The 14,123-nt window shown below is 43.7% G+C and overlaps 1 protein-coding gene across 4 annotated transcripts in view; it reads left to right on the top strand.

Moving 5' to 3' along the window:
- The window catches only part of Ptpn21 (protein tyrosine phosphatase, non-receptor type 21), a 74,687-nt gene that overhangs the window by 5,649 nt on the left and 54,915 nt on the right, over positions 1–14,123 (top strand). For 2 of the 4 annotated variants that reach the window (XM_013517165.1, XM_013517164.1), the window contains one exon: positions 3,634–4,014. In XM_013517165.1, the coding sequence (XP_013372619.1) occupies positions 3,835–4,014 (180 nt within the window). In that variant the 5' untranslated portion in view covers positions 3,634–3,834. Of the gene's footprint in view, positions 1–50; positions 244–2,129; positions 2,566–3,633; positions 4,015–14,123 lie in introns of those variants that run through there. The other 2 variants (XM_005390257.2, XM_013517163.1) reach the window with 2 other exon arrangements.

Raw genomic sequence — 14,123 nt, 5'->3', positions numbered from 1 at the left:
GAGCGCGCGGGCCCGCGGCGGGCGGGAGGGAGGGAGTCCCGGGCGGGCACCGCGACCCCGCAGTCCCGGAGGATGGGCCGGAGCTAACAAAGAGGACAGCCTCCCTTCCCCAGGTTCGCTCTGATCCCCTCCAGCGATGTCTAAAAGGGGTCTCGGGCTTCTGATCACCTCGGCGGATGGCTGCGGCTGAACTCTGGATCAGGGTTTTAAGAGTCTCGGGCATATTTGTGCCTCTGGGAATAAGTAAGTGTGCAGTTTGCCTGGTAAACTTTGCCGAGAGGGGGGCCCGAGGAAGGACTGTTTGGCAACGCCTTGTTTTGTATCTGGAGTAAAGCGTGTTTACACTGGAAAGAGAATTCTTGGATCTGCAAATTCCGACTTGTGATTTGTGCAGATCCTGATTAGATTGGCCGCTCTTGGCAAGCTCGTCCTATTTTCTTTTTTGCTGAGAAAGCCTTATCATAATAGCGTACGGTGGAAAACACATTCAGAACACTCCAAGTGACAATTGCTATACGCCGTGTGTGTGTGTGTGTGTGTGTGTGTGTGTGTGTGTGTGTGTTTAAAGTTTGGGAAATGACAGTACTTTTACTCTGAAGATAGTTGTGTTTTGTTTCAAGGGCATTTTATGGTAGACTGTGTTTGCACAAATGTTTTGTTCCCGAGAAGCAGGTTTGATTTAATGCAATAGATGTAGCTATTATTCTAAAAATGTCATAATACTGTCTCCTTTTAATGATTCTTTTATGTTAAAACACGGCTGGAAAATTAGGCATGGTGTGGACCTTAGCAGCAAGGGAACGGGAAATGCGCCACGTTTGAGTTAAAATGTGTTTGAGAAACTTTTGGAAGGGGATATGATATTGAGAGGAAAATTAAAATGAATTCTCAAATATTGCAGATTGCTTTTTATAAACTTGTACTAAACCAGAATTTAGTGTGTAGCTGTTTTCCGACCGGACAACAGAATAGTATTGTAAACAAAGTATCCCCCAGTTTTGTTTTTTTTTTTGTTTATAAAGCTATTTAGGAATTACGTATTTTTTTTAGTAGTTAAATTAGAATTCCAGACTTAACTACCTTTCAGATTATTGCATATTATTTTTATACCTTAGGAGTCTCCCCCAAAACATCTTAATTTTTTTTACTCTTAGTTTTAGTATTATAGCCAAACATTCATAACTTTGTATCATTTGGTAGTAAATACTGTACACAGCAAAACTAAGATGGGTAATCATTGATAATTTTTTTCAATTAGCTTTGTTAATTTTGTAAGTTACTAAGTTATTTAACACAGTGGGTTTTATATAAGTAAGCAAAAGGCAAGTCATTCTTATGGCTATATCTTGGGAGAAAATGTAGCTAAAACGAACACACATCCTTTCTTTAAAGCACATAGTAACGCTTAACAAAACAAGGAAAGAGAAAACATTGGCTTTTCGTTATCCCGGATGCTGTAAAACATTTCAAATCTCAGGACAAATGAAAGTTTTACTTTTGAGTTTGCATAATCAGAACTTAAAATAATTAAATTATATAGGGTAGCATCTGTTGCCTTCAAGGCATAGTTCTCTTTGTGAACAAACTACCATATTTGAACATCTACTAAATCAAATATTTATCTTTCCTTTCATATTTGTAATATCTTCTCTCTTCATCCACAGTACCTGTTTCAAGTTAGAATAATGTGCGTATCAAGTCAAAATCCACCACTTTTTCTCATGGAAGAGTATTGAGTATACATGATGTGTGTATATAATCTTTTAAAATTTAAACAAACACTTCTGGTTACATCAGGCAGTCTTCTCCTTAAAAGCTTGTTATTTAAGGCTCTCATTTCTTGATTCCCCCCGTCCCCCGCTACCATTTTGCTTCATCTATTTTGTTTACACTCCTGAAACACCACACAGCGTTGGAAACTTCTGCAAGTGGAGACCCTATCATTTTATAGTACTTATTTTAATTTCCTTCTATCCTATCACGGTTCTGCCTAGAAAAGGTACACCAAAAATGCTCTAACAGTGCTTTAAGTAGAGTTAGGTCCCCCCCCACACCTTCTTCTATCCGCTATTTTTAACTTTTTGTTTTACCTTTTTGGGAATAACCAGAGCTTAAACACCACACACACACACACACACACACACACACACACGCCAAAAACGAATCCGTGGTCGGGTCCGTGTTAGAGCTCCATCTCTGTATGTAATTATAGCACGCTTGTAATCTCCTTAAGGACAGCGGCGGCTTAGGATTCGTCTTAGATTTCCCAAGATGCTCGTTACGCTGCCTTGTGCTCGGAGACGCCACACACATCTGTGGCCTGGGATTCCGAAGTGTTGAGTCTGGCAAAGCCGAGGCTGACGGCGAACCCCGTCGTCCGGTCCGCTTCCGCCACCCCGGGCGCGAGCGCTCCCCACCTCCCGCGCGGCAGGAATCTGGGATCGACTCCCGGCTCAGCCCGTGCGAGCGCAGCGCGCAGCGGAGGAAGCCGCTCCTCTCGAGCTCCGCGCGCCAGAGCCGCTGCCAATCCCCAGTTTGTCTCTGCCCGGAAGTTACCATCAACAGGTGTGGTTTAAAACGTTGTAAATGGCATATTTTGGGGACCCTGTGCCTTCAAATCCAACATCAAATAGCGGTCGGTCAATCTTCTTACAGCCTGCAGGGCTCGAGCTGGCTCCTGCAGCCGCGCGCCCCGCCCCCGGGAGCGTAGGGGCTGGTGCAAGCCGAACACTTCCGTCCGGAAACGCGGCGGTGGAACTAGAGTTCCGGGACCTCTGAGGGTGGCGGTTGGCCCAGCAATGCCTGGAGCTCTCTCCCTGGCTGGGCGCGATAGTTTGAGCCTTCACCGCCCACCTGGCTGCCTGAGCTGTTGAACCCGTCTGCCCCTCACTAATCCAGGATGGCTCTTAAGGCCTCTCCCGCTTCTTTAAGTGAGCGCGCCCACCTAGGTGCCTCTACCCGGACCCGTTTCTCATCACTGCCCCTGCTTAATAACTGGCATTTGTAGGGTCATTGTGTCAATCACCTGTCAATCTCCCTGGTGACATTAATATTTGTGAACTAGAAAACGTTTTTATAAATGTTTGTTAAGGAATTCACCTCCTTTGACCATCGCAGCTACCATATGTGATCGGGATTGCTGATTACTCTCATTCAGAATCCAGGGTGAACTTGCCTCTGGAGACTGGCCCTCCACCCTAGCTCTTTGGAGGTGTTTTGCTCTTATCTCACTTGTGGTATAAAGAATTCTGACATTTGGAGCATTGGGAGACTCAAAAGTGAGATTTGGAGTTTTGGGGAGCTCAAAAGAGTTTGTCCAAAGGAATGACAGTTAATGCCAACTACAAAATTTGGGAGTAGCGTGGAGCTGGCCTTTATCAGATTTAGTCCTGACAATGGCCCCAGATTGTTATCACTGTAGCGGTGATAGAGTGAGGGGTGGAGTCTGACCCAAGGCCCAGCCCTCAACGGTGATGATGTTAAACTTCCCCAGGCCCCCTGACACTGTTAGTTCCTTCTTTTTCTAGTGGAGAGGCAACGCTTATTCCACAGATGCAGGTTCACTGATTTTTATCCTTCAGAGCAAATCCCAGAGTGACCATGTTCCTGTAACGGGTGTTTCTCTTTTCTCAGCGCTGGCGTGGACGCTCCCTTCTCTTGGCCTTTCGAGACGCTCTTGCTTCTTGATGGAGTCGGCGGCTGCTGGGTGAACCGCCGGAGACTGGAAAGCGATCGATCGTCCCTTCGTGAGAGGGGAGTCACCTAGGCCATCCCCTCTGGCTTGGTGGGGGTGCTTTTCCTTCTTTGGCCTGCCACTCTCCACGGGCGAAGAAGATGCCCCTGCCGTTTGGATTGAAACTGAAGCGCACCCGCCGCTACACTGTGTCCAGCAAGAGCTGCCTGGTTGCACGGATCCAGCTGCTGAACAATGAGTTTGTGGAGTTCACATTGTCCGTGGAGAGCACTGGTCAGGAGAGCCTGGAGGCTGTGGCCCAACGGCTGGAGCTGCGGGAGGTAAGCTGCCAAAGAGGCTGCAGGCTTCCCTGGCGCCGCTTCACTACTTATTGCATGAGGTATGTTCTAGGCCACCAGAACTCAAAGTGGGCCCTGTGATGTTACAGTTGGGCCTGCAGGGCATCCTTTCCAGGAAAGGGAAAAAGACCAGCGCAAAAAAGTCTTTCGGAGGGGTGCCTTGTAAGGAAGTTAACAGTACCTATGTTTTGAGTGTGTTTATGTTTTCCCAAAATGTAATGGAGATCAGATATGAATGCACTGTAGATTATCTGAGTTCTCGTCTTCTAATATAATCCCAAATTAACCTGATCTCTTAAGACAGTTTATTGACTTCATGCATTGCTTTAGTGTTGATTCATTGATTTCCCACAAGTCAAGATTCTAGAGACATGTTTACTGACTTTAATTTGGGTGAACTGTGGAATCTTAGGCAGGTTATGCAGTGTCCCTTAGCCCCGGTTTCCCCATCTAAAAGGATAACAGTGGCACCTAATTCTCAGGGTGGTTGGACTTAATGTGCAAGTAAAGCTGTGAGGTCTAACAACTAGTTTGTTTTCATAAACGTAGGAAGTTTTGCCCTGGAGAACCCCTCATCTACTTGGTGGGAAGTTGTGGAGGCCTCACATATCCACCTAATGTCTTCAGTGTAAAACGCTCTCTAAGGCTCTAATTAAACCTCGGTTCCTCCTTGTGCTTGGCTGCCTGGCTCTGGGGTAGGAGAAAGAAGGAGAAACTGGTTATTCCACTTCAGTGCCCATGTTCTATTCCCAACTGAAAATCCCACACTAATTTCATAGTTCGAAAAAAGTTGGGAATGCCGGGAGTGGTGGTGGTGCACACCTGTAATCCCCAGCATTTGGGAGGCTGGAGGAGGAGAATCACGGCAAGTTGGAGGCCAGTCTGGGCTGCATGATGAGTTCAAGGCCAGCGTGAACTACAAAAAAAAAAAAAAAAAAATCTGAGAATAAACTTTGCTCCTGGCAAAATCATTTGATATTCAATAAGACGACCTAAAGCACCAAGTACAAAAGTACTGTGTTAGGAGTTCACCTTACTGTTGACACCACTAAAACAAGCGTGCTGCCTGCTGAGAAAGGAAAGTAGACTGTGCCCTAGGGCAAGGGAGGGGCAGCCCAGAGAAAGCTGCCCAGGGGGAAGTGTGTCTGAGCTGTGATTTTAAGGATGGAGCATGGCTTTTATTTTTTCCTAGAAGGGTCTGAAAAAACTGTCACACCAAAAGGAGCAGCAAGGGGCTGGGGATTTAGCTTAGTGGTACAGCGCCTGCCCGGCAAGCGCAAGGTCGTGAGTTTGATCCCTGGTGCCGGAAGAAAACAAAACAAACAAACAAAAAAGATTACTAACAAAAGGAACAGCAAAGATGTGAAGGCACCTGGTCTTGAAGCCCAAAGTGTGGGGAGGACAGGCTGAGAGTAGCCGGTCCAGATGCAGGGTGTTTATGAAAGGATTTGGGCTTGTCCTGCTGGCGGGGAAGAGGGCCCTTAAGCAAGGATCTGTTGTGAATGATGCTGCAGTGAGTGAGTTTGGGGGAAAGTGACGAGCGCGACTTTCTGGAGCAGTCGGTGGCTGCCTGGATTTGGACGGGGAAGGAAAGCAGTGGGTGGGAACTGGAGCAGGTATTTAGGACCTACAGACCGGGTTTGGGGAAGAGGGAGGGCGGGTCCGGGTTTACTCAGGTTTTCAGTAGGTGGTGGGAGATGTAATTGGAGCGGGAAACAAACAAAGAGCAGAGTTAAGTTTTGGAAATAAATCCAACTTCAAGGTGCCGGTTGGGGCCATTTGCCAGGTGTTGAGCAGACAGGCAGATGTGTCTGTCTGGAGCCCAGGCGAGAGACACAGGCTAGAGCCGAGAGGTTTGGGAATCAACTTAGGGGAGTTGACGAAAGCCAGGAGAGGTGATGAGGCGGTTTAGGGAGACAGTGAGGGTGTGGCAGCCCCTCGGGATTGAGCAGAAAAGGGCAGAACCTTGGCAGGAAACTGACGGAGCCCAAGAAGAAGGAAAAGAAAGTAAACTGGCTGAGTGGGCCTCCGTGACTCACCTGTTCGTTGTGTTTATTCCATCTTTTTTGCTTCCTTCATCCATCTCTCTTCCCCCCATTTTGATTTTTTTTTTCTGTAAACATCATCCAAATGCTTAAGGTGTGCCTCTGACCTCTAGGGAGCCGCGTCGTGAGGAAGCGTGGTTTATTTACTTTCCTACACAGAGTACGCTGCATGGAATGCACTCCACAAATACGGCTTGAACTCAACCCACAGCGTTGCTTTCCTTCTGCTGGTCAGAAAGTGCAGGGGTAGGGAAGGTGCAGTCTCCCATTAGGTGCTATCGGTCTCCCGGAACAAGCAGCCTCCTAGAACTGTGGGTATAAGGTGTGTTTTCAACAGAAAAGCAGAGGGCTGGGGATTTAGCTCAGTGGCACAGTGCCTGCCTGGCAAGCACGAAGTCGTGAGTTCAATTCCTGGTACTGGAAAAAAAAACAACAACAAAAACAAAAACAGAAGAGCAGAGTGGTTTGAGAGGGCGCAGGCATGGTCCCCAGAAAATCTCTTCCTCCTGGACAGACTGTATTGCTTCCGACATTTAACTGCAGCGGTGGCTAGAAACGTTTCCTTTGAAAGCCCTGGAAGCTCTGTTCTGTGGCATGTAAACAGATGCTAAGTGCCAGACCTAATTTTACCATGTGACTGTTCAGAAATAATCTGAGTGGGGTACCACCTGTTCCTAGTGTGTGTACATACCGCCTGTGTGTGATTCATACCAAGGAACAGCAGTATGTTGGTATCTTGTGCTATTCCTTCTCTGGGCAAACCTATTATTATCCTAGCATATAGATTTGTCTGATAAAGCTTCACTATTGCAAAAGTATGAACTGGAGAAAAAAGGTCTTTACTCCCCTTGTTTACTTGAATACCATTTCCTATACTGACAGTTACAAGGGCTACACAATAATACCCCTGTAACAGTACTGATAGGGCTCACCTATATCAGAAGTATTTCATTTCTTAAACTGGATGAGGAGGGGTATTGCGTGTGTCCCCCTCTTTCATATTTTTACAAATGTCTAGATTTCATACTAAATTAAGAATTTTTTTTTTTTTTTTTTGAGACAGGGTTTCACTAGGTAGTTCAGGCAGCCTTGAACTCACTATATGGCCCAGGCTGGCCTGGAACTTGGAGTGATCCTCCTGCCTCAGCCTCCCGAGTGCTGGGATTACAGGCGTGCACCACCATGTCCAGCTTAGATGATTACCTTTTATTCAAATTCACTGTATTTGAACTAGGGAAAGTGATGTAAAAATGGGAAAACATTATGCCCTTAGGAAAATGTTGCTGTTCGTTATAGCAGTAGCTTCTCAGAGCTGTTGAAATTCTCTGCCTGTGACTCGTGGTGAGTTTCACATTTTTTTTTCCGAGAGGCTGTGAAAGTATGGTATGTATGAGGAATTAGAAAGCCCCCACCCCCCATTTTGGAGGTATGTGTTATAGGGGTTTGAAGGAGGAAGTGAGACAAGGTGTCGGCTGGGCCGAAGCACTCTGATGGGGCAGTGTCAGCACAGAGTAGAGTCCAGTGGGTGGGCTCAAAAGTCCAGCATCACAGGAGGAAGACGTGGTGTCCCAGCTCAATAAAACCGCGAGTTATGTGTGCTCCCAGAGCTAAGCTCCGATCTCCCTGTAAGGAGGTCACACAGAGCCACGGCCAACCAGAAGTTGCTCGGTGAGGATGGAATCAGAAGAGAGGCCACCTTGAAAAGCTGTGTGTTTTTGTAAAGGAAATAGTGCTGCCTCCTGGAATAGGCAGGTGCCTTCAAGTTGGGGAAAGTCCTGTTCAGGGACTCTGAACAGGAGTTCAGGAGGCCTTTCTTTGCCTCTTGAGGGGCCTTTTTGCCAAGGTGCTCAAGACAATCTCCAGCAGAGTTAGAAATGCTGCGGTCATGAGGACTTAAATGTTAAATGTAAGACACTGAACAGAAGTTGTGGTGTAGTGGGCTGGTGTAGTGCTCAGCAGCACAGCGCCTGCCTGGCAAGCACGAGGTCATGAGTTCAATTCCTGGTACCAAAAAGAAAAAAAAAAACTAAGCCCAAAACTCCTGGTGTAACTCAGGAAGCTCGCAATAAGTGTTAGTCTTCATTCCTTTATTATTGGCGGCTCAGGTGCTTGTGTTGTGGTGAGTGGTGAAATTCTCTTCAGATGAACTACTCAAAATGTCACTGTTTCTTCCATTTACTGAGAGTGCATGCTTGTTTTTAAGAAAGATGCAATCTTTTTTTTTTTTTTTTTTTTTTTTTTGGTACCAGGAATGGAACTCAGGACCTTATGCTTGCCAGGCAGGCACCTGTGCTGCTGAGCTATATCCCTGGCCCTATGTTTTTAAAATGCTCTTATAGTGGGCACTGGTAATCACACTTCTTGCCCATTACTAAACTGCTAAAGTGTTAGTATGCTACAATGATTTAGTTGTCTTGTTTATTATTTTGTTTTTTTGAGACAGGGTCTTGCTATGTAATTCAGGCTGGCCTTGAACTCACTACCTAACCCAGGCTGGCCTCGAACTCACAGTGATCTTCCTGCCTCAGTCTCCTGAGTGCTGGGATTATAGGTGTGCGCCACCGTGCCTGACTAGGTGTCATATTTAAACAACTGTTCCCTGCCAACTGAAAAAAAAAAAAATTTGTGCAATGTCACTGTCCATTTCCCTCAAAGCCAGAGCTTCAGTAGGGTTTAAATTGCTGTTTGCCTCTTTCCTTTTAATGCTCAACCCAAATTCTAGGATTAAAAAAAGGTTTTAGGAAAGTTTTTGGATTAGGTTTACGTATTCTTCTTTAGGCTATGCCTTTTTCAAGGCTCCTTATTCAATAATAGATATTTAAACAAATTTTTATCCTGGCATTATGGATATTAACATTGCAAACTCTTCTTGTATACTCTGCCTTCCTTGATTTTTGTGTGTGTGGGGGTTCTTGAATTGAACCCAAAACACACAGGTTAGGTCAATCGTTTTATCACTGAGCTGCGCTTCCAGGCCTCTGCGTACTTTCCCCCCCATTTTTTATAGTTTGAGATAGGATCTCACTAAGTTGCCCAGGCTGGCCTTGAACTTGTGATTGTCTTGCCTCAGCCACTCAAGCAGTTGAAATTACGGGCATGTGCCACCATAATTGGCTGTCTTTCTTGATTTTAAGGTCTTTATTTAGTTTAAGTTTATATTTGGTTGGTGTTTTGAAAAATGTTTTAACCCTCACAATGTAGGGAAGTTCTGAAACTATGGAAGTCTTCAAGATCATTTTTTTTTTTGTCTTTATAATTTAAATTATAGAGGACAATTTTCTTTCTTTTTTTTTGCCTTTTTTTTGGGGGGGCACTGGGAATCGAACTCAGGACCTTGCTCTTGCTAGGCTGGCGCTTGTGCCGCTGAGCTATATCCGCAGCCCAGAGGACAAGTTTCTTTCAGCTGTTTTTGAGGGGTACGTGTGTGTTGGGAGTATCTTTATTCTTGTTTCCATGTGTGGCTTCCATAACTGTAATTTTGAGGTTAGAGTTAAATACTGAGCCACCCCCAAAATTACCTTCAAGTTATTTTGTTGAAGAAGGCAGAACATCTAGCACAATTTATAAGCTCTTTCTGTGACCTCTCAGTTTTAATAAGCCCTGGACATTTGGTTACCCTTTTGCAGTTTATCATGGATCTTCATGCAGTGTTTTAAAAATTATATTTGCAGAGCAGTACACACATCCCAGGTTTTTGTTCTTTAGCATCTAAGCTTCACTGGAGTAGGACTGTTTTTCACTGGTGTATCACTGGGGTCCAGAATAGCGTCTGGCACTTTATAGTATATAGTTACTGAATAAACGCGTGCTTAGTTTAAAACTTGAGATTCTTGTTTTACATTTAGATTGATGAGCAGGGACAGCAGTTCATTTTGGTCAGCCTTTATTTGGCCTATGATTTTCTTTTTTGTTTTTTTGTTTTTTTTCTGGTACCGGGAATCGAACTCATGACCTTGTGCTTGCCAGGCAGGCGCTGTGCCGCTGAGCTAAATCCCCAGCCCCTGCCCTATGATTTTCTGCTTGAAGAGAGTTGAATGTTTTCAAAGCTCTGTACGTGGTTATAAAGGACCTTTCTTTAGACCATCTTCCTTCACTGTGGGGCTTCTTCTAAAACATACAGGAAGTGATCTGCTTCCAGTAGCTCCTGTGTGAAGATTGCTTGTCAAGGTGTAGGGTCTGTGTCTTCACTGTACTTTGAACAGATTCTTCTCCTAGCTCCCTCTGGATGATGGGGACAGTTTTTGGTTAAGGGATCTTGTGGATCAAAGGGGAATCTAACATAGAATGCAAACCATTACTCTCAAGCACAACTTTAGAAAGTGTTCTTGGCCGTCTGAGCGTTTTATTTTAAATTAGCGTCTTAGGCATTCCAGATATCCACTGACCTTATCGTGACTGCTATCTGAGTAGACTTCAGGAATTTCATGTGCATTTCCTTCTGTACTAGCTGTTTTCATTTGGAATCTAAAAATAGCTGAAATATGTGTAAGGGAAAAGTATATTACCTGCAGTCAGGTTAGTAACTTAGTACTTAGTAATTCAGGTTTACATATTATGAAACTGGTAAGATTAATTTATAGACAAGGATCAGTAGTATTTTCAGGTAGTTATTGGATTATCAAGCACAAATAAAATATTAGACTGGCCTCTCCATCTAAATAATGTTTTCCAAAGTCCAAACCAATTATAAATGATTAAAGGTTTTCTTAATTCTTAGGGCTTTTTGTTTTGTTTTGTCTTTGTTATTGATCTTATTTGATCTGGATAATTAGGGAAATTATCTCCAGCCCTTTTAATTTTTTATTTTAACATGGGGTCTCACTGACGCCAGCCTGACTTTGAATTTGGGATCCTCCTGCCTCAGCCCCTTGAGTAGCTGGGATTACAGGTGTATGTCCCTAAAGATCTTCATTTTTTTAAATTGACACATACTATTTGTACATATTTATGGAGTATAGTACAAATTAGGCAAATAAATAAGTAAAGGAATCACATGTACAAACATGGAGATAGTATGTATTTAAAAGTATATGTAATAATACAAGTTATTGCAGAATTTGATAACCTTACTTAAAGAAATAGTACTATGCAACCTTTATTTAATGTCCAATAAATTTAAGGACTAATAATCTGACATGTTTGTCTTTTAGTATTGGATTTTTCCCTTAGGAGACAGTGGAGATTAATCTTTTATGGTACCATAGCAGGGCTGTCTCATGAGCACATGGAATTAAGCATGAACTTGCTTAGCTGGGGAGGTTTGTGAGTTGAGTTCCAAATGTGTTTTAGGGGCTTTCTTTCTGTTCTGTCATTGCCCTTAGTGTGTAGTTTCAGATCTCATTCCTTATGATAACTCTAGAAGCTTTGATGGCATTCTGCTTGTCCTCTATTCTGGTGAACAAGCATGATTGTGCCGGAAGCTTACCTTGTTACCTCATGTATTGTTTACAATGTGTCAGGCATTATCTTTTCCATTTTAAAATGAGCAGACTGAAGTTATGAAAAGTTGAGGTGGTTTGCTCAGGATTATACAGATAATAAGCAAAAGAGTCAAAATTTAAGTTTGTGTAAAACTTTCAGACTTCTGTTTAATCTTCAACCTTTAAATTTATGGGGGCCATAGACCTTTTTGGGAATATGGTGAAAACAGATTTCATGTGACTCATTGACACTCTACCAGTCTATGCCTGAGCCTTGCTGGGTGAGGTAGTTTTTCCTTCTCTCCACGTAATGGGGTCTTTCTTCCTTGGTCTGTCTGTCTCCAGAATGAAGATATTGGGATGTTGGAATATTTATGAATAATTCAAGACCTCCTTTCTTTCTATTTTTTGTTTTGTTTTTCAGTACTGGGGCTCAAACCCAGGGGCACTTTACCATGGAGCCACACCCCCAATCTTTTTTATTTTTATTTTGACTCAGGGTCTCGCTGAGCTACCCAACCTGGCTTTGAACTTGTGATCATCTTGCCTTGTCCCTCTGAATAGCTGGGATTACAGATGTATGCCTCTCAAGATCTTCACTGTTTAAATTGACATATATTTGTACAGGTTTATGATGTATAATACAATAGCTCAACATATAACATGTAATGATCAAATCAGGGCAATTAGCATTGCTTTTACCCCAAACATTAATCATTTCTATGTGTTGGGAACCTTTGGACTCTTTTTTAGTTATTTTGAAACATATCATAGATTGTTGGAGAGTATACTGACCTCTCAGGCTATAGAGCTTGTTCCTTCTGACTGTAAACACAGATACCCCTTCTCTAACCTCTGTCCATCCCCAGTCCTCCCCAGCCTACCAAGAAGACCATATTTTTTAAAAAATAATTTGCATCTGAATGTAGTTCTTCCTTGTTCCACAAATGCCTTTTTCTCAAAGACTTTCATTAGATCTCACTAGGGTATTCATTTCACTGATGGGGCAACTTGCTAAGGTAAGAGCTCCTTTCAGGTAAGAAAGGAGGAGGGGGTGCAAGTGGGAAACCTTTCCCTGTGCTGCTGGTTGCAGATCAATGTTTATCTTCACCACCCAGCAGCACCTTTGTGCTCATCTTCATGGTAGGCATGTGACACATCTGCAGAGAATGAGTATATGACTCATATTTATGTAGTAATCGAATTCCAGGGCCATTTGTTGTGTCCTCTGTCACATTCGTTTGTCTGATACACACTCTACCCAAACATGACATTTTCTTTTCCATTTACAATAGGGCTCACTAATCATTTTCTGAACAGTATGCTGGGTTAGCAAATAGTTTCCAATTTGGTTCTCTAGGCAATGTGTTCATAAACAAATGTGGCCCAGAGGCAACTTAAACTTTTGCTGCAGGTGCTAATTTTACTAGAAGACACTCTGCATGTCGCAAATCCTACATAAGAATTAATGGGTGCGAGAAATAACTTATTTATTGAGGGGTTTCTATAGATTGTGCAAGTGAGATTCCCCCAGTGGTGTGCGGTATTTAGATTTATGAATGTTACTTGAGGATTGATTGTGTGAGACAGTCTCCCAAGTGCTTGCGAGTTTTTGCTTATATTGTTTCTCCTTCACAACAATCCTACGGGTGAGATTTTATAGATCGGTAAATTTGCTCATGACCACATGGCACAAAACACAGCTTGGGTAGTTCTGGCTCCTTGAACTCCTTGATCAGCACCTTCTCTTCCCACTGTGTACCCCTGGGCAAGAGATAGGTGGCGTGCTGTGGGCCCACTCCCTCAGGACAGCCTGGCACAGTGCCACCTCCCATACTCGAGGGAGATTGTTGTAAGTACGTTTCAGGTATTTATTGCCATTAATGTCATCATTCTTATAATTTATTTTTCTTTTAAAAGTGTCTTTGATGTCACTGAAGCGAAGAAAGGAAAGTGTGAGAAGGAACACAAGTCATCATGTGCAGGCAGATAGTGCCGGGGAGCCCTGAGGTGCTCAGGGCAGAGCTCTTTGTTGGAAGCCTTTGTGAGCTTGTTGCTGGCAGTAGGAAGGAACTGGCCGATGAAATGCAAAAATGGCAGAACCAGAGAGTGCCCTGACGCATGGGCTGCCTTAATCCATGAGCTGGGTCACTGTGATTAACTAGGGGACACACAGGTGTGGTTATATCTGTTATAGGAGTTCATGCCACCGAAGGGTTTTCATTTTCTACCATCTGTGAATTACAGGGCTTGGGGACAATTGGCCTTGAATTCACTTTGTGGCCCAGGTTGACCTTGAACTTGCAGTGATTCTCCTGCCTCAGCCTCCCGAATGCTGGGATTACAAGCGTGAACCTCCATGCCTGGCTTACATAAATTGTTATTCCCTTCCAGTTCTTCTGTTGGTCATGATCCTGTTGTTTACCATTTACTTGTCTGGATTTTCAGTGAGACTTTTTTTTTGAGTAAGGAATTTTTATATGTGTTTATTTTTTGAGACAGGGTCTTACTATGTAGTTTAGGTTGGCCTTGAACTCACTTTGTAGCCCATGCTGGCCTTTAACTCATGGCAATCCTCTTGCCTCAGCTTCCTGAGCAAGTAGAGATTTTTTTTTTTTATTTTTTT

Source organism: Chinchilla lanigera, unplaced genomic scaffold, assembly GCF_000276665.1.
Source record: "Chinchilla lanigera isolate Chin_1 unplaced genomic scaffold, ChiLan1.0 scaffold00037, whole genome shotgun sequence".
Lineage (NCBI taxonomy): Eukaryota > Metazoa > Chordata > Mammalia > Rodentia > Chinchillidae > Chinchilla > Chinchilla lanigera.
Note: the sequence above shows the minus strand (reverse complement) of the source record. Positions and strands in the feature narration are given on the sequence as shown.